At 34.1% G+C, this 20,243-nt stretch overlaps 1 protein-coding gene across 6 annotated transcripts in view; it reads left to right on the top strand.

Moving 5' to 3' along the window:
- The window catches only part of TTC29 (tetratricopeptide repeat domain 29), a 118,980-nt gene that overhangs the window by 86,168 nt on the left and 12,569 nt on the right, over window positions 1-20,243 (top strand). For all 6 annotated transcript variants that reach the window (XM_039339008.1, XM_039339004.1, XM_039339003.1 and 3 more), the window contains 2 exons: window positions 191-314; window positions 3,729-3,960. In XM_039339008.1, coding sequence (XP_039194942.1) covers window positions 191-314; window positions 3,729-3,960 — 356 coding nt within the window. The remainder of the gene's footprint in view (window positions 1-190; window positions 315-3,728; window positions 3,961-20,243) is intronic.

The raw sequence follows: 20,243 nt of genomic DNA, 5'->3' as shown, positions 1-20,243 counted from the left end.
TTATATCTTGAAAGAATCTATCCTATAGCAGTTGCTGCAATTTATCATTTTCTTCTATATTGACTCATATTTACATTCTATAACTTTTAAAAACAAGGTTATATACACAGATTGTTTGGTGGATGTTTGGTTATATTCTTGTATAATATAATGAATTTCTTCAATAAATATCAAGTTTCTTTGTCCCTAGTCAGGGAAAAAAAGGTGAAGCTATTAGATACTTGGAAATGTTCATGGATATTGCCAAGAAAGTTCAGCTGAGCCAAAGTCTTGTGGATGCATGTATATTCCTTGGAAACATTTACAATGAAAGTGTAAGTTTTAATTTAATAACATATTATATATACTATTACATCAGTCAGAAACAGCATTAATATATATGTGATGTTAAACATTTTAACACCATGTATATGCAATCTGCATATACTGTTGCTGTATTTTCTAACTGATTTTTACTACATTGTAATAAAAACAAATCCTAAATGTTTTTTTAAATATTTCAGTTTTATGACATTTGATTAAAAATTGGCTCAATATATAAAAGTGTAGTATTAAATAACAAAACAAAAAAGGGAATAAATAAAACAAATTCAAGTTGAGCGTTTGTGTCTGTGGTCACATTTGTGATTTTGGGAAATCAATACTGTGAACAATCATATTCAATATATCTATCCAAAACAATAGCTTTGCAGATGAGAGTAATCTATTAGAAAACTTATGTTGACAAAATAACATTTTAACTAGTTTATAGATATTTTTCCAAATGTATTTTTCTTACATTAATTGTTTAATTAAGGAAATTTTCAACATTTTTCAGTTCCCCTGATCCAATGAAATAGCTATTTTGGTTGTCCAATATTTTACAATAATATGAACTGAAGGATATTATAATATTATGTTTGCCTATGTGCTTAAGAAGTATAAATATTAAGACCACAGCAGGATATATTAGGAAGAATTGTTGAACAATTTTCCAATTTTTTTCAATGAAAAGTGTTGACTAATTGGACATTGCCACAAAGCTTGGTATTGTGGTATGTTTACAACCACTAACACAGTAGAGAAAGTTTTAATGGAGCATAATATCCATATGTTTTATCTTCCTAGTCAATTTTTTTGTCACTGCTCAAAATCAACTTAATGGTTACTATACCACAAAAAAATAACTGAGATTAATTGAATTAAGTAGCCTAATTATCCTCCATTTTTTAGATTTTTCAATTTTCAATAAGTGTAGAAAGATGAGATTGATGTACAATTAAATCAAGTATATATTAGCATGCATTAGTGATATTACTTCATGTCATAATAGAATAACAGAGTTGGAAGGGACCTTGGAGGTCTTCTAGTCCAACCCATTGCTCAGGCAGGAAACCCTAAACCAGTGATGGCAAACCTTTTAGAGACTGAGTGCCCAAACTGCAACCCAAACCCCACTTATGCATTGTCGAGTGCTGGGTGGGTGTGGCCCATTGGCTGGGTGTGGCCAATTGGGTAGGCATGGCTGCAGTGGTAATGGCAGACTGGGTGGGACTAAAAAGTTCAATCAATCAATTCCAACTTTGCAAGATCTTTTTTTTCCCGCAAGAAGTTGAAATTGACTGATTGAACCTTTTTTTTTTTTTTTGCACATGGCGGCAAAGGCCTAAAGTGAAAAGGTTTTATAAAACCCAGCTGAAGGCCTAGGACTGGGGCGACGGCACACGTGCTCACAAAGAGGGCTCTGAGTGCTACCTCTGGCACCTGTTCCATAGGTTCGCCATCACTGCTCTAAACCTTTTGAGACAAATGGTTATCCAATCTCTTCTTTAAAATGCCCAGCACCCACAATTTCTGGAAGCAACCAGTTCCACGGATTAACTGTTGTAACTGTCAGGAAATTTCTCCTTAGTTCTAGATTGGTTGTCTCCTTGATTACTTTCCATCCATTGCTTCTTGTCCTGGTTTCAGTTGCTTTGGAGAATAGATTGATCCCTCTTCCTTGTGACAGCTACTCAGATATTGGATCACTGCCTATCATGTCACAACTAGTCTTTCTTTTCATTAAACCATACATACCCAATTCCTGCAACATTCCTTCATATGTTTTAGCCTCCAGTCCCCTAACTGTCTTTTTTTTTTTCTTCTCTGCATTCTTTCTAGAGTCTCAACATCTATTTATATTGTGGTGACCAAAACTGGATATAATATTCCAAGTGCACTTTTACCAAGGCATTATAATTACCTAGCATGATAATACCAAGGCATTATAAAGTGGTATACAGTGGTAGAATGCTGGGATTGTGGAGGGATGATCTTATCTGTGTTTTATTGTGAGACTAAAATAAGCAGGAGATTTACTATCTAGAATATAAAAACTTTTAGTTCCCACAGGCTTTTTCTATTTGAAATTACTTATACTGTTGTATTTAATTGCTGGCTTGAATAGTAATTTAATAATGTTTTATTTATTGTAATTATACTCTTTTATATTTTATATTTATAATACTTGAACTATTTGATTAACAGATTATATAAAGTATATTCTGTATTCATTCTTCTTTATTACCGTACTTTCCGGCATATAAGACAACTTTCGCAAGCATTAAAATCGGCGCCGAAGTCGGGGGTCGTCTTATACACTGAGTCATCTTATACGCCGGAAATAATGGTAGTTTCGGGCGTATAAGATGACTTTCTAGGCATGCGACTCGGCGCCGAAGATGGGGGTCGTCTTATACGCTGGGTCGCCTTATATGCCGGAATATACGGTATATAAACAACTATATAAGTATAAACAAAATTCTGCAGGAATAGATTTATTTATTCAGATTTTTTCAAGGAGTTTGGGGCAATATATATGTTTTTTTTCTTCCTACATGCATTGTAGTCTTTTAGCAAATCTTGACATAGGTTCGACAGAAAGGGTATGATTAGTCTAAGCCCATGGTGGTGAACCTATGGCACACATGCCACAGGTGGCACGCAGAGCCCTTTCTGTGAGCACGCGCACCATTGCCCCAGTCCTAGGCCTTCAGCTGAGTTTTATAAAACCTTTTCACTTTAGGCCGCCACCGCCGCCGTGTGCAAAAAAAAAGGTTCAATCAATTTCAACTTCTTGCAGGAAAAAAAGATCTCACAAAGTTGGAATTGATTAATTGAACTTTTTAGTCCCACCCAGTCTGCCATTATCACCAAAGCCATGCCCACCCAATGGGCTACGCCCACCCAATGGGCCACACCCACCCAGCACCCAATGATACATAAGTGAGTTTTGGGTTGCAGTTTGGGCACTCGGTCTCTAAAAGGTTCGCCATCACTGATCAGTTGAAATTTGAACCAACTCCATTCATGGCCAGTACTCTAACTTCTATTAAGAGCATTCTTCCCTTCCCTTCTCTCTTTTCCTTCCCTCTCCCTTCTCTTCCTCCTTTCCTTCTCTCCTCTTTTCCTTTACCCTTACTTTCCCTTCTCTGCCCTTCCCTTCTTCTCCCCTCCTTTCTCTTTGCTTCCTACCCCATCCCATCCTATCCCATCCCATCCCATTCTTTTCCGAAGGACACGTGACATTTAAATGACACTCTGAAAGCCCATTCTCAAGATAAAAATGATGAGATTTAATTCAGTTTTAATGTCATATTTCTTTCCTCACCCCCAGCCATTGCAATTCTTTATTTGAGTCATTATAGAAATAGTTTGAAAGTTGCAAGTGATAATCTGGAATGTTGAAGTATGTTTCTTTTTTCTAGGGGAATTACAACAAGGCCTGTGAATATTTCAGTCAGGCTTTTGAAGCAGCAAATGCTCTCTCCGATTTGGCCCTCATGAATGAAATAAAGGTATATTGTGGCATTGGAACAGCCCATAGCTTGATGTTGAAAGCTAACACTAATATAGAAGCTGCAGATCCCATCAATCTCAAGTGCCTGCTGGACTGGAAAGAAAATAGAAGTGACATGTTCAATGACCCTTTTACTGTGGGTAAGATACACATTATGAAACACATTAGTGTTGTATTGTCCTTATGGTTAAGTAATTTTTTTGCATAGCTTTATTAAATTATTTGCTGAGTTAAACCAATTGGTATATCCATGTCTTTATGGAGGTAGGATATACTACTATGAAATTTTTAAACATATATTTAGTTTTTCTAAATATATTGGTCACAGTTTGTATCTTTTAACTCAGCATTCTTTCACAAAATAGTATGCTACCATTTTCAGCTTAAAGTTCCTTATACTGGCTCATTTTTAGTCCAAATGTTTTATATGATAGATGGGAGAATTTGAAATGGGCATGGAAAAGAAAATGTAACTATTTTTGCTTTCTGATAATTAACAAATTAATTTAAAAACATTGTAATTTTAAATCTAGAAAAATTAACTGATAATGTTACATTGGAAGGAAATAACAAATTAAATTAGTAACATGGTTGTTACGTGAATCTGGTTTCCCCATTGACTTTGCTCGTCAGAAGGTTGCAAAAGGGGGACATCGCAACCATCATAAATGTGAGTCAGTTGTCAAGCATCTGAATGTAAATCATGTGACCATGGGGATGCTATAATGGTCCTAAGTGTGAAAAATGGTCCTAAGTCACTTTTGTCAGTGCCGTTGTAACTTTGAATGGTCACTAAATAAACTGTTATAAGTCAAGGACTATCTGTACATTTTCAATACTTCAATACATATTTTTTGATTGGTTAATGTAAGTTACAATTGAAATAACTCAAGTATTCATGGATTTGCAGAATCCTATTGGGAGAAAGAAGTAATATAAACTTTATCGCATCGGTTCTTGAAAAACAGGAAGTAGCATTGTTCTCCTATATGCCAGAACCTATTGCAGCATATTTGGTATAATGTGCTAGTTTCTAGAAATTAGCTAGTTTCTAGAAATTCTAGAAATTATATCCTGAAATTCTTTTTTATTTTATTGTTATTTTTTAGATATTTTTATCCCACCTTTATTGCTTTGTAAATAACTCAAGGGGGAGGAAATATACATAGCACTGGTTCCTCCTATTTTCCCCTTTGAGGTGGGTTAGGATCAGAGAGAGTGACTGGCCCAAAGTTAGCAAGCCAGCAAATGTCTAAGATTAGAACTCACAGTGTCCTAGTTTCTAGACTTAGGCCAATATCTTAACCAGCGCTCCAAACTGGCTCTTTTAACAAGGTTTTTTGTGACTTTGTAAGAATTTAAAGGTAAGTCTTCTACAATATAAAAACTTCAGATTCATAAAAATAATGTTTCAGATGGGTTTTAACTCCCAAAGTACAAATTGGTAATGCTTCTAAATTTTTTTTAAAAAAGGAGTTCGGTGTTGGTGTGATAACAGATCAGATGTCTTAATAAAAAAAAACTATAGGCATCTGGAAGAAGCTACATTGATACCAGGGTGCATCATGACTTCATCACACAAATGATGAAAATTATGTTATTGTGTATGATGACATGATTACAGAAGTAATACCATCTCCTGCCCCTCCCATGCTTAAAACTCTAAAGCAGTGGTTCTCAACCTGTGGGTCGGGACCCCATTTGGGGTCGAACAACCATTTCATGGGGGTCGCCAAACAACGCAGTACGCCATTTTTTTCCCCCTTTTCCTTAGCTGTGCTACTCCCTTTTATTCTATTGGCTTTTGAAAGCCAATAGAATAGACTCTCTTGAATAGAGTCTAATTCTATTGGCTTTCAAAAGCCAATAGGAATTGTCCAGGCTGTCTCTGCCCTGCTGAGCCCGCCAAAAGCCCCAGTCTGCAAACGGTGCTGCACCAGTTGAGTAGTCCTCATCTTATGACCGGTTGAGTAGTCCTCAACTTACGACGGGTTGGGGGTTGCGGCATTAAAAAGGTTGAGAACCACTGTTCTAAAGATTGAGATATCCTTTACTGGGATAATTCATTCATTAGCTTTTTGTAAATGTACTCATCTGCCATAATATTATGTTACCGTAGGTTTTAGGATGTAGAAACCATTGTTATTATCAATATTGCAGCTGCCAGAAAGTGTTCGATGGTGGGGTTCCTGTAAAAATCTGTTGAATTCTTATGACATATTTAAAAAAAAATATTTGAAAAATGATCATTGTTGCAGTATAAACTTTAGTTTTGGATTATGGCCATTGCATATGTCCACTAATTACTTTTCTGATTAATATGATTGAACTTGATGTTGCTTCAGTGAAAGAATTTTCTTAACCAAGCATAGTTTTAAGTGGTTAAATAGGAAAATAATATCATTTGCCAGTAACTCATAACATTCTCCTTTTTGCTAAAAAGGAAAGAAAGCAACTCACTTTATATTTTAGTTTATGTATATGCCTTATATATATATGAATATGTGTATTTATGTATGTATTTTATAAAGTTTGCCAAATTTTAATTCTATGGGAGTCATGGATCCTAGATTTTAGATGCATTTTATAAGCTAGTCTATGTCAGATATCTTGGTTCAAAAATAGTTGCCCTCCAATGCCCTGTTTCTGCAGTTATAGGTTATACACAGACAAACAGGAAAGCTTTAGTAGTATACACATAGTCTGGGGGCTATAGGACACATTAACTAGTGTGAAAATAAAATTGAAAGTCAGTTGCAAGAAAATATTTTCATTAAATATTTTCTTGCAACTGACTTTCAGTTTCATTTCTTTATTTTTATCTAGACATACTGTAGCTCTTCCCATTGACTCTGAAAATGAAAGAAAATATACTGGACTTCTGGGGAAAGTATGGCAAACTGAGAAAGCTGGGTGAAAGTGTAGCCAATGATCACAATAAAAACCAAGGAACCTTTGAGTAGACTGGTTCCTTTAAACTCGCCAGATAAAGAGATAATAGGAAGTCATCCACATATGCTTCAGATGGCTGTTCCTTGCAAGGAGACTGAAGGACAGCAGTTTTTCTTGCATCTGAGTGCCAGGACACAATGGGATTAGCCAGCTTGCTCACAACCCTGGCAGAGACTTTTAAAAGAAAGCAAATTTGTAAACTTTCTAATAGCTTTTGGAAATTACTCATTAATTAATTCTAAGCTAAGGCCTTCAGAATGATACGTTTGAAAACATATTCTACTCTCTATTTTCTCTTCTTTTTTAAACTTTAATTTGTTAAATTTGAGTTTACTATTATAATCAAAATCCTTAACAAAAACTGTATATGAAATGAAAGAAAATATACTCAAGATACTGCTGCTACTGCAAACGGGAGGGGGGATTTCTGATAGTCCAGCAAGGTAAAACACAATTTTATATTCAGAGGCATTGTTTGCACTCTATTATTTCACTATGTGTTTAACTATTACTAATTATTAGCCTGACATTTTCTAGTTCCTTTCTGTAAAAAAATTAGTTACTCTCATTTTAATTATAATATTATAATATAATGCCCTTTTTGCTACTTTCTTATGAACATTAAAACATCACCTATACCTTTTTATACCTTGTAATTAAATATTTTATCTTTTTAACTGAACATATATTTTTAAAATTCTTTCCTCTGTTTTATGCTTCATTTATAATTTCGTCTTTACATGGTGGAACATTAGTACATTTCTTTAGTAGTTTGGTGCCCTCTGAATCTGTTGGCAATGAATACTAAAAAAAAAAAAGGACGAAATGAAGAACAGTCTTTTCCCCAAGTCTTTCTGGGGAGTATGTATTTATTTATTTGTGTATAAAGTCTAATAATCCACAGGGAAAATGAATTATTAGGGAAAGATAATCCAGAAGGAAAGTGAGGAATGACTCATGGCCATTTTCTTTTTGCTATTGCCTCTTTCTTTCTCTTTATATTTCTTATATGTATTCCTTCCCCCACTCTTTGACAAAAAACAATAGTCAATTATAATTTCTTCTCCTATACAAATTATTTTGATCTCCATAATAATATCTTCTGAATAGGAAGATTCAACTACTTCCATTTTATTTTTCATTTTTCTATTCTTCAGCAAGGAGGGATCTGCTTCTCTTTCGCTCATGATGGAAAATGTAAGAACATTCATTAGAAAGAAATGTTTAGATGAAACGCATGGAACTTACTCATTTGGGCAGAGCAGGAATAAGTTCATTCAAACAATTGGACTAGCCTTTCTGTACTTTCATTTTGTAGGATTTCTACACTGTAAGTTTAACCTATAATTGGTGAAATGGCTGATCTAGTACAGACACTAAGAGATGTCCGGAAGCAACTATAGAGCATTCAAACATAGATCTGAATTGGCCCAACATTTTAGACAGATTATATTGTATAATTATTATTGGTAAACCTGTTTATTAAAGTGATATCCATGCCTAAAGATTCTAATGTCCTCATTTACTTCAAAAACCTCAGACTAAAAGGACTTAGAACATTTTTGAAGAAAAAGGGAACTAGAACACAGTGTTGTGAACTATGCTTTCCAGCAATATGGCCATCACCTTACATCTATGAAATAATAAATATTCTGCTACTGCCCACTAGGCCACCTCCAAACCCTAAACCAGTTTCTTCCTGGTATTTCAATCCTAGAGCACATTGGGTGATATTTAATATTTAATGATGCCTGTGTGTTGGAGTGAATGCACAATGCACACATATATTTTATTTATGTCTCTTTTATTATATAAAAATTATATTGGATGAACCAAAACAACTGAGCTGGTTGTCTAAAATGTGATCTCCCCAAAGGCCTTGTTAAGAAAATGTAAATTTAGGGGATATTTTTTTAAAGTCAAGTCACCTGGGCCAACAAATAGCTGAGATATCTTACAATTACCTACCTACTAATATCTTTATGGTTCCAGTAAAATATGTGTATGCATATGTTTATAAAAAACTGCTGGTTCCCTTTCTTTTAACATTTTACACTAAGCATGAGATATCACACTTTTCATTTCCTGTATTGTTAAACTCTGAAGGGAGTAAAGTTATTAGCTGTTGCTATTATGCGCAGTTCATCAGTAAACTAATTGCAAAAGAATTGCTAATAATTAATATAAAAAGCAACAGGTCAGTTTTGATCTCCTGCAAAGAATTAAACCAGAATTTAAAAAATGTAAATGAAAAATGTAGCTGATCTGTAAATAAACTTTATATTTCTTACATTATAGTACATAGTTTATATAAATGATTGCCTAATTTCATAAACAACAATGTTCCCACAAAATCAATGTTAGCACTCTCATATAATGTAAATTAAAATGAATTTTGCTGTGATAAACATTGGGTGATTTGATTATGCACAGAAAATCAGAATCACAATGTCAGAAGCTGACATTGATTGCTGAGCTTGTATGCTATTAATTACTACTGGAAAATTTCTAATTTTCATTTAGGTATATTAAAGAAAAGATGCCCTTGAAGAATGAAGTATTTTGGAAAGCATAGGGTTAAAGTGGACTGTATTTTAGGCTGTATTCAGTTGACTTGCTGTGTAGGGAGAAACTAAGCAGTCCTGGCTAATGACTTGTAGGTACTGAATCCTCAGGTCTCTCAGGTGGTTTCACTCGACCAGTTTCAGCAGAATGATGAAAAGACTGAGATAAAATAAACTGACAGTTGCTACTCATCGCAGGCAGCAAGCTGTACCCCAGCAGCTGAGACCCTAGGAGCCCTCTTTTTGAAACAAAGGCTTGCACTGCAGTGAGCAATGAACTCCACATACAAAATTTGAAAAAAAAAATGAGAGGGAGATTGGCAGCTGGTGGCCATAGGAGGAGGGAAAGAAGGAAAACTGTGAAACACAGCAATTTGGGGCTAATTAGAAGCCATTCCCACCTACTTAATACCAACCCGTTAAGCAGCAAACACTTTTTCATCTTACTCTCACTGCTTCACATGACATTATATTCCAATCAATACCCTCCCACTGGCTGACTCAGTGCCCACAAATGAATACATTGCAGTTCAAGAATGCAATCATTGAATCGGGGCAAAAAAAAAAAATGGAGCTTTTACAGACGAGATCTATTCCTGAAGATACTACTGCAATGTTTGTAGCGCTTGGATAAAGAAATAAATAATATTGGCAGAAATTGGCAAATAAAATATATGTTCATCTTTGTGGCTAAAGAAAATTAGAATATTCCTATTTATGTTATTTTTTCTGACAAAAATGCTTTAAACATAGATGTCTAGTAAGACTTTCCATTTTATACATTTATATAAAATGTATTTCCGCTTATTCAGGTTAGTAATCAAATCCTATTAAGAACCTGCAAAGACCAGTGACAAGTTCACTTTTTTCTTACCAACAACTAGCAGATTGTCGTCTAGTGAAAAACTACATTCTGTCTCTCGTAATTGTGAAAATTATATTGTCCTAAATTTTGACATTTTTCCTGTGGACATTCTAACCAAGGCTCACTCTGATGCTAAAAAGATGGGAATATGATTTTGGTTCTTCTCTAAGCTCCAATACTTTTTCCCATAGTGCTCATGAGGACCTGCCAAATCCACACAGTAGTGTACCTCCATCTACAAAAAACAGATTTTTTCTATTTCCCTAAACTATGGTATTTTACTGTATTATTACTGAGAGAAGAAAAATGTGAATCAGTTATGCTTCACTACATAACTATTTCATGTAATCAAAAAAATACTTCCCCCGCCATTGTTTTCCTGCAAATTCAGATAACATGCCTGTGTATGTTTCTCATGTTGATCTAGCACCATAACCAGAGTAGAAATACTATTGCTGGATATTAAGGATTCTTTGGACAGGCATAATCATCTCAAACAATTTAGCCCTTGGCTCCAAAGTTATAATCCCATTAACAACCTTTAAGGAGGATTTATTTTTTAAAAAAATTCATATAGCAGTCACTATTAAATGTTTCACTTCAAGCAATGATTCATATGTATTATCTTAACCTTCACATAAAGTAGCGAAACTGCAGAATATTCAGATTAGTTAATCTAATTATTTATATGAATAAGATAGGATACACTTTTCTAGACTGATGCAGTTGTTATTAGATAATGTTGCTTTAGTCATCTTGTATTGACTTCAGAATTTTGGTGAATGTGCACCTTTCCATCCATCCAACCATCCATCTAACAGGAGGTGGGAGCATAGACATCTGCAAAAGATAATTTTCTGTAGAAGATAAAGAGGAAAATAAGTGATATTGTAATGCAAATCCATTTTTTGTATAGTGCATCAGATTGTGATGTAAGTATGAAGAATGGAAATTTTATTATGACTCTATTTGTGTCATGACATTAATACTCTTTCTTCATTTTGGCATTGTTGTAGTTAGGAATTGATGCCTAAGAATTGAAGTTCTTTGGCAGGTTCACACATCAAATGTTCTTTTGCTGTACTGTTCATGTTTCTTGTCTTAAATGCAATATATTACATAAGGTAGATCTGTAGTGTCATAAGGCTAGACTACACTGACTCATTATAATGCTGAATGTAACTGTGGTATAGAATGTACCACAAAGCATTACCTAACTACTCATCCTAATAGAAACAGTTATGAAGAATGACCTGCCAAGCAAGCAAAAAAAAATAATAATCACAATTATATGCAATTTGCTTTGAAATTTTAAATAATGAAATGCTCAACAGAAGAAAACACATTTCCAAGAGAAATCATGTAATTTCTAATTTTATTTTATATGCTTTAAATAGGATAATCACTTAATATAGCTTTCCCGTACTCTCATTTATCTCTAATTTATTTAAAAACAATATTCCTGTACCTATAAAGTATCAGAGCATTTTACTGCTCTGTCCTACAGAAGATTTGGTTAGGGACAGTATAGAAGAACAGTCAGACAGTTATTGAGCTTAATGCTACATGGTTTTAGATGAACTTGCTCCCAATCCAAAATGTCCCTGTGTTTATTTTCAGTGGGTGATCTTGAACTCTTACAGAGTGAGTAAGATTCTTATTTTTAATCATTTTTCCCCTTAACACACGGGTATCAAACTCGCCATATCACATGATGTGGCGTGACGTATCATGACTTTTTTTGCATTGATGGGGTGGGTATGGCCTCCGTATGATGCAACCAGCAGTTTGACACCCCTGCCTTAACCACTTTTGGTCCAAGCTAATATATCCAATCACTATGGTCTTAATTTGCAAGTAAATTGCTAGTAATTTTGCTTGAAGTTTTTGCATCTTTTCTACCTCTATAATAGCTTTCTGCATTCTGTAGTGACTAGAGTTGGGTACAGTATTCCAAGTGTGATTTTACTATATACTGGTAGTTTGTTTTAATTTTTTTTTCTTAACTGAAACTATCTAAACAAATAAACTATTTGTTATAATTGCAAGATCCTTTCTTGATCAGTCACTATCATCTCAGATGGAATAAATGTAAAGCTTGGAATTTTTTTAGATCAATATGCATTTGTTAATGAAGTTTGTCATTTTTATACCCATTTATCTAATTTAAAGGAATCCTTTTGTAATTCTCTGCAATCATACTTTTGTTTTATTACTCTGAACATTTTATTCATTATTATTCATCATCGGCAAACTTCACCACTTCACTGTCTTCTCCTGATTTGAGGTCATTTATTTAAAAGTTTAAAGTCTCGTCCATTGTATTGTACTTCCTAGGATCATACTTTGTATGTCTCTCCAATGAGGAAATTGCCCATTTATTCCTATTTTGCTTCTTGTTCTTTAACTAGTTACTAGTCTATGACAGACCATAATATCTTATCCTACCTAGTTTGTTCCAAAGCAGTTGATAAGGGACTGTATCATTTTTTTAATCCAAATGTACAATATATGTTGGATTATCCAAACTGATAATCCACCAACCCATCCCCAAAATGCTAGACAGTAAAAAAAAAAAAAAAATTATCTCTTAAGAAGCCTTGATAGATTAGTTTTCACAAGCCTTCTTCTATATATTTTATTTTTAACTAATAACTTGCCTCCATTTTCTGTATCTTGATCTATCCTTTTTTTTAAAACAGAAATTACATTAGTTAATTTAAACCTGCAAAATCAGATGTCCATTTTAAATAAAGTTAATAATTTGGTGCTATATTTATAATAATTTTCACACAATAATTTGGCACAATTTCTTATGCTTTGGTTCTTCTTGATTACACTTAACCATATTTCAAGGCAAGGCAAATAACAGCTTTTGAGTAGAACCCTACCATCTATGGCAAGCATTCTTTTTCAGTTACTGTCTTTTTAGTCTCCATGCTTTTGTTCCAAAGGTGCTTTTTCAAACTGCAACTTGATCGTTTTTTCCTTGAGGAAGAAGAACTAAGAAGAACTTAGTTCTCCCTAGAATTAAGGAGAAATTTCCTGACAATTAAAACAATTAATCAATGGAAAAACTTGCCTTCAGCAGTTTTAATGCTCCAACACCGGAAGTTTTTAAGAAGAGACTGGACAACCATTTGTCTGAAATGGTATAGGGTTTCCTGCCTGGGGGAGAGGGGTTGGACTAGAAGACCTCCAAGGTCCCTTCCTACTCTATTGTTGTTGTTAATGATCATCACACACAATCAGCCAGATGTTTAGACTGGATTTGTCATTTTTGTCTAACTATTGAGTCCTTACCAAGGACCTGGGATAGGCAGATGTAGATGTGTGAATTGATAGTATTACAGATATCGTCACAGGATGGAAGCTGTTCCTAGTAAGGCTGTCTTTTGCAATTGACTGATGGCAGATTTGTCAATGCCAATGGTGTCCAAGTGGTATTCCAGTTGTTTTGGGATTGTTGCTGTTGTTGTTATTATTATTATGAAGTTTTTTTCGCTTCTCATCCAAGAAGCTTCTTCATTGTTCTTTTCTAATAGGACAGCTGCCAAAAACTTTTCCCTATTTGTTTTGCTTTTATTCAATCTAACATGTGTCCTGTCATACTTAGTGTATAATTTTAGTTCTACAATTCTAGTGCTAGGGCATACTTAGCCATTTAAATGGGAAAAGATAATAAGGAAAATACAAATATAGTACTTTCAGACTTGTATTTCATACTTCTTGGCAGATGAATTTATCTAGAATAAACAACGCTAATAAATATGAAATACATGTTTGAAAGTACCATATTCTTATTTTTCCCATTTAAATAGCTAAGTATGTCCTAGGACTTCAAAAGTGTTACTCATAGTGGTTTTCTTATATGTTCTGCATTTCATAACACAGTTTATTTATAAAGCATAAAATATTTGTATTGCTATTGAAAATAGCAATACAAATATTGCTAAGACAAACAATAAAAGACTTGAGGTGTATGTAAAAACAAATATGCAACTTAAACATAGAAAAGGCTAATGAGGTTTTGAATAAGAGCATTCAGGTTGATTGATACAGTAATTTTAGTTATGGCAAATATTTAGCTCATTATCAATTTTAATAGCATCTTGTAGAACAAGGCTTTTTCTGATATGCAGAAAATACTATTAAATTTCTTTGCATAGATACATTGTTGTGACATGCAATAACTACTTGAATATAAAGATGGATTAATAATTTAGGAGGTGTTAACAAATTAGGGCCATCATTAAAAATACTTTGAATCATTTTGTAGAAAAATCAGATTGAGGTAATGGTTTGCCCTTATGATAAAGAATTACAGCATTAATTCTGCAAAATGAACTTATTGCTCCGATTTGTCTCCAAAACCCTGGAGCATTGAAAGACAGGAAGAATGAAATGATCATTGCATTTTTTTTCCAGGCATAGCAGCTCTAATATTTCCATCATGGTTTCATAGTTAACAGTAGTTTCCACAGATGGTAAAGGAAAAGCACACCAACATCATTTTTTCCTTTGTTTTGCTCTGGCTGTTTTACGAAATCAAGTCACAGTTTGTAATAACATATTGGGAATTTTGCTTGTACAGCATTCTATGCTGGATATACACTGACATTTCTTTTCCTTTCTTTTGGAAATAGCAGTTGTTTCAGATTATAATTTACTTAGTTTTATTTGCATACTTGCCCTTGGGAATGTATCTCTTCCTTCAGTCAGACTTTCAAATCAGATATGTTTTAGAACTGAGTATTTATTATGTATTAAGAAAGAAAATCAAAAGCTATCTTACACTGAGAGAGATTGTTGTTCCATATGCCTTGGTAACGTGTGTATTGATAGTGACTTTGTCCTGAGGAAACAAGTAAAGCTGTTTTTTCTTGCATCATCTGCTCTACTGCCTAATTCCTTCAGCTCCAGGGAACAAGGCCTTTTTTGTAATGGCATTACATGTCTGCAATGCTCTTCTTGCAATATTCACCTAGTCCCTATTTGTTTGTTAAGCCTCAAGCAATTCTTACCTCATTCCTATTTTGTCATTTGATTAAATGTTTCTTTTGTTTTTTTTCTGTTTTTTCCTACACTTTGATTGTGATTGAAGTTGATTGTGAATGTTTCTAATTGATTGTTTTTATTATTGTAAAAATAATCCGAATTACCCTTGGCAAATATCTCCTTGATTTACAACACTTTTTGAAAAGTAAGGAATAATGGAAGAGATCTTTGCAGTCAACTACTTAAGCAGTTACCTGTTTAAGTAATGTGGTAAATATAAGATCTACAAAAATGAGATCTCTGCAGGCCATGGATACCTATCCTTGTCAAGCTGGCAAATGCATGGTTTTCTGCAGAAATAAATTGAAAACCTGGGTTTATAACTGAATACATTTGCCTTTTGAAAATATAAATACGTTTTGAAAATGTAAACTGATTTAAATTCTGTTGATAAATTCTACTCACAAAATATAAAGTCTGTTAAATTATATGAGTGGAAATCACATGCTTGCACTTTTTTTGGTATTATGTTTATATCGGTGCATCTAAAATATGCAGTCTAAAATATTTTGTAATTTCAATAGTCAAATAATCCAAATAATCCAGTTCATTAATAAATACTGTATATCAGCTGCTCAAGTCTGAAATAAGAATTTATGTTAGAGACAGTTTTTGTAATTTTGGCATAGAGAAGTAAATATCCCATTTTTAGCTTATTTAATAATTGGTCTTGTTGGACTTTGATATATAATTTATGTTTGCTAAATATTGTATTTTCCAAATATGTACTGTGATTTATGCAGGGATTCTAAAAACTGCAGATTGGGACACTTAAGAATGGAAGCAAGAATATATTAGGGCTTTCAGGATACCAGTTGAATGAATTGGGGTGTGTTTTACTAAATATTGGTATATTATTTCTAGTTGCCACTGAAAATCAAACTGCATCAGATTATTAACATTTTTTCATTGTTATTCTTGTGATCAGCAAGAATATATGGAAGGCTTTGTGCTACAATAAAAACAGTAACACTACTGAACCATTTCCAAAAAACAACGCTGCAGTTTATTTTTATAGCATTCTTTAGCTAAAATGTCATGCAAACTGTTCTTCAGGGAGTAATCAGCTACGTTCAGTGAGCTTTTTGGGTAACAGCTTTGTACATGTGCCAAGTACTTTTTTAATGTGAAATATTGCACAAAATTCCTGAAATATGTGGTTTAGACTTATCTTGCTGCTCTAGTTACCCAAAAAACTAAAAATGCTGGTTGCAAAGCAGGCTACAGTGACCCTTAATGCATTAAATCCAAGACTCATAATTGTACACAACTAGTTTTGCAGCTCTGGGAAAATACATTCTTTTTTATTATTATTTCTCTATCTTGAATTTCAGTATCTTCAACTGAAATCTGCATTAAGAAACATCACAGCTTCCCCCAAATAAACTGGCATATCTTAAGCCCTCACAGATTTTTTCTGGGAAATTCATTAATTCATATTTATTGTAAAAATAATATATTCAAGTTTATAGGTAGTCACATCCTGTCTAGTGCCTTCCTCAATATATTTGTGAAAAATATATTCCATAAAGTCTCTTCAGCTGGAAAACTTTAAATTCCATGACTTGAATTTCTGAAATAAACTATAACTTTTAGCAATGGCCCTAAGTGGACTTAAACTATAGCTTTCATCTCTCTAGCTATCAAAGTAACCTAGGAATGTAAAATTTAATTGGTTTATATGGCTCTAAAGTAGGAGCATCTTTCATTCATACATTGGTTATCTGAAACTCTAAAACAAATCAAGCTTTGTTTTAAAAAAATACAGTTTTAAAGAAGGCTGTAATATGAAATGCATTAAATTTCTCTTGTCAGTTACAATTTCACAAATTATATATCAATTTCCAAATTTCTTTTGGATTACACATAAGTATGTCCCAATTCATCTCCTTATCAGAGCAGCTAAATTTGTTCACAACATACATTGTTCATTTTATTTTTCCCATGTATCATGTTCTCAGTTAACGAAACAAACAAGCCCCTCCTCCAAACCCAGATCATCTTATTCTTCTCTCAGCTTCTTTTTACATCTTGTTATCTTTCTCTTTCTCTTTTCTCCCCCTCTGTCTTCCCCCTCCTCACCAAAATAACTAGCATTAGGTGTGGCACAAAAGTACCAATGAGCAACACCCGTTATTTGTAATCCATCTTTTGGATATGGAATTTAGAATGAAATTGACTCACTTTCCAATTTCATAAAACTGGAATATAGGAATCCATCATTCTAGCTGAGGACATTGTTGTAAGAAAAGGTTCTCAGCTGCTTCAGAACTAGGGCCCTTTGCAATATAGCTCCTGTAATTACAAAAAAAAGAAGGATTTAGAGAAATTATTTAAAATTTCCTTGAATATTTGAATAAGATACATTTGATTAAAACAAATTAAGTCCAAAGTTTATCTATATTTTTAGACGCATGCTTATAGGTATTATAGAGCTTACAGCTGAGAGCTCCTATATCAAAGCAAAAAGGTTCCAGGTAAAAACTATTAGGCATATTTTTCTTCCAATAAAGCATCACACCACACACACTTCACAAACATTATTTGATTCCAAACCATGCCAGGAGGCTTTTGGAATTGATGATGGCATATACAGCAGTAATATCATTTGTCAGATGTCAGCTGAGATGTTTTTGTCAGAGGCTGGATCTGGACAGAGCTGATAGAAACACACCCATAGCTGATAATGAAAACAAATTAGGGATTTTATTCCTGACACTATGGTACTTATCCTAATAAAGTAGCATGATTTAATATTAAATACAAGTAAAAATATATACCAAACCAGCATGTGTTTTTATATATGTACATCAAAGTATAAGAAATAAAAGAAATCGAGGCTTAACTTGCTTAATCTTCCTACCATGAAGTCTCTTTCCCTCACTTTCCACTTGCATTTTATTATGGCTGCTTTTCCCTCTCTTTGTCTCAGTTATAGATCTTGGAATGCCTGTGAATTTCTTCCCAGCTGTCTTGATGCTAAACAAAGCCTTTAATTCACAAAGTTACACTATCTGGCATCTGAATCTCCATGTACCCTACATAGTCCGTACTCCTCATCTTTCCACACTCTTACAAGCTGCTCCAGGCTTAACTTCTTGGTCTCCTTCTCATCCCAGAGCCTCTACAGCTCCACTTTAGCTAAGTGGCATCTTCTCAGCAGCAAGTGCTGCAGCATCTGAAATATGAAACTTTTTCTCAGTTTTTTCTTGCTGTTTTATATCCTATATTTAACGCATGTAGGTGCCGCATCATAGTTGTATTCTAGCATTTTACCCTTGTCTGCCTATAAGCTCTTGGTCTGCCTTCCCTAAAAATATCCATGACCTTCCACAAACCTAATCACTTTTCTCCAGGAAAGCCCTTCACTTTGCCACAATTTCAACAAAGGTTCCTTTCTTTTTCACTCACACAGACATTTCCTGTGCAATTTATATTGACCCCTAGTGGACAGGTATATCACTAGGATCCCCTTTTCTCCTGAATCCAGCTCCTTCCTGTTGAACACCAATATTTCAAGTATAGAATGAGGTATTCATGCTAGTTATATGAACGTGAACATCCCACCTACATTCCATACTAGCCCATCATATAAGCTTGCAGTGTTCAAAATAGTGAAATCCTTTGATTCCATCTTTCATAGCAGAGTGGAGTAAATCATCCATGGCAACACCACATTATGCTTACTTTATACCACTAAGCAAGGGGTACAATATCCTCATGCCCTCTTGAATCTTGTTTTCATTTTGAGATACTGTGATCAATCACTGTAGCCATTCATGTCTCAGATTTGAACAGCAGTGAAGCAGATGCTTTCAGCTGTTCAGTCAGTAAAACTCTCACATGGATGATATCCCTGTAGTCAGTGAAACTCTGCAAAATGGGTTACCCAAATGATTAGCCTATGTATATCAAGAAAATGTCAGAGATTTTGCAGCACTGCAGAGATCAGGGTGATATGCTATACAGGATGCATTCCTTTTCCTGGCTCCACTCTTTGTATAAGTTCCAGGAAGCCTCAGTTTCCAGTATATACACCTTTAGCAGTGCACGAGGCTCCTTAATCAAAATAAATATTGTCACCCAATCTATCATCCTCTGCTTTGCTGAATGTTCCTAATCAGATTCCTTATTTTTATTTAATAAATATTATACTAATTAACAAAAATAAAAAATACATAAATAAAACAATTGATTAATCTAACCTCAACTTATTTGTTTATCATAATATTTGAAAGAGAAAATTAGTCTGGCAGATTATATTTTAAACAAAATATGTTTACCAAAAGTTTTGATCAAAGTCATTTGGTGAAAAGAAGCAGCAGCAACCTTGATATGTGCAGACACCACATATCAACAATTTTGCTGCATATAAGATTTTCAAATTTGAATGTTAACTCTTCTAACCATTTCACATTCCTGTACAATCCACCTTGTTGATCACTCTTAACTTCATTGCCTCTTCTATTACTTTTTCCCCCAAATTGACATCCATTGTGAATATTGGTTCAGTATTTATGCTGCAACCTGCCTGTACCATTTCATCTAAAAGTTATTCTTCTTGTTATTTATATTTGTATGTTGCCTGACTTCAAACAATTCTGGACAGCTGACAAATATTTTTTTATAATACAATAAACTACAAAAACAAAAGAATAAAAGAAACAAACCCACACAATCCAAGGAGTTTCACTCACTCTTGTCAAAGGCTTGGGGGGGGGGAACCAAGTCTTCAAGGTCCTTCAAAACTTCAGCAGGGTAGACGCCATCCAAATCTCAGGGGAAATTCATTGCAGTGTGCAGGTGCATACAGAGAAAATGTGCTTCCAGTATTGTGATAGACGGCATTTTTTAATTGAAGGAACACAGAGAATTCCCACCCTGCCAGATTGGATTGATCAGGAGATGCTGTGGGAGATAGATTTCCCCCCCCCCCGAGGGCAACCGCAATGCTGATGCGGCCCTCAGTGAAATTGAGTTTGAC

Source organism: Crotalus tigris, unplaced genomic scaffold, assembly GCF_016545835.1.
Source record: "Crotalus tigris isolate CLP2741 ecotype Arizona unplaced genomic scaffold, ASM1654583v1 scf7180000017725.2566008, whole genome shotgun sequence".
Taxonomy (NCBI): Eukaryota; Metazoa; Chordata; class Lepidosauria; order Squamata; family Viperidae; genus Crotalus; species Crotalus tigris.
Note: the sequence above shows the minus strand (reverse complement) of the source record. Positions and strands in the feature narration are given on the sequence as shown.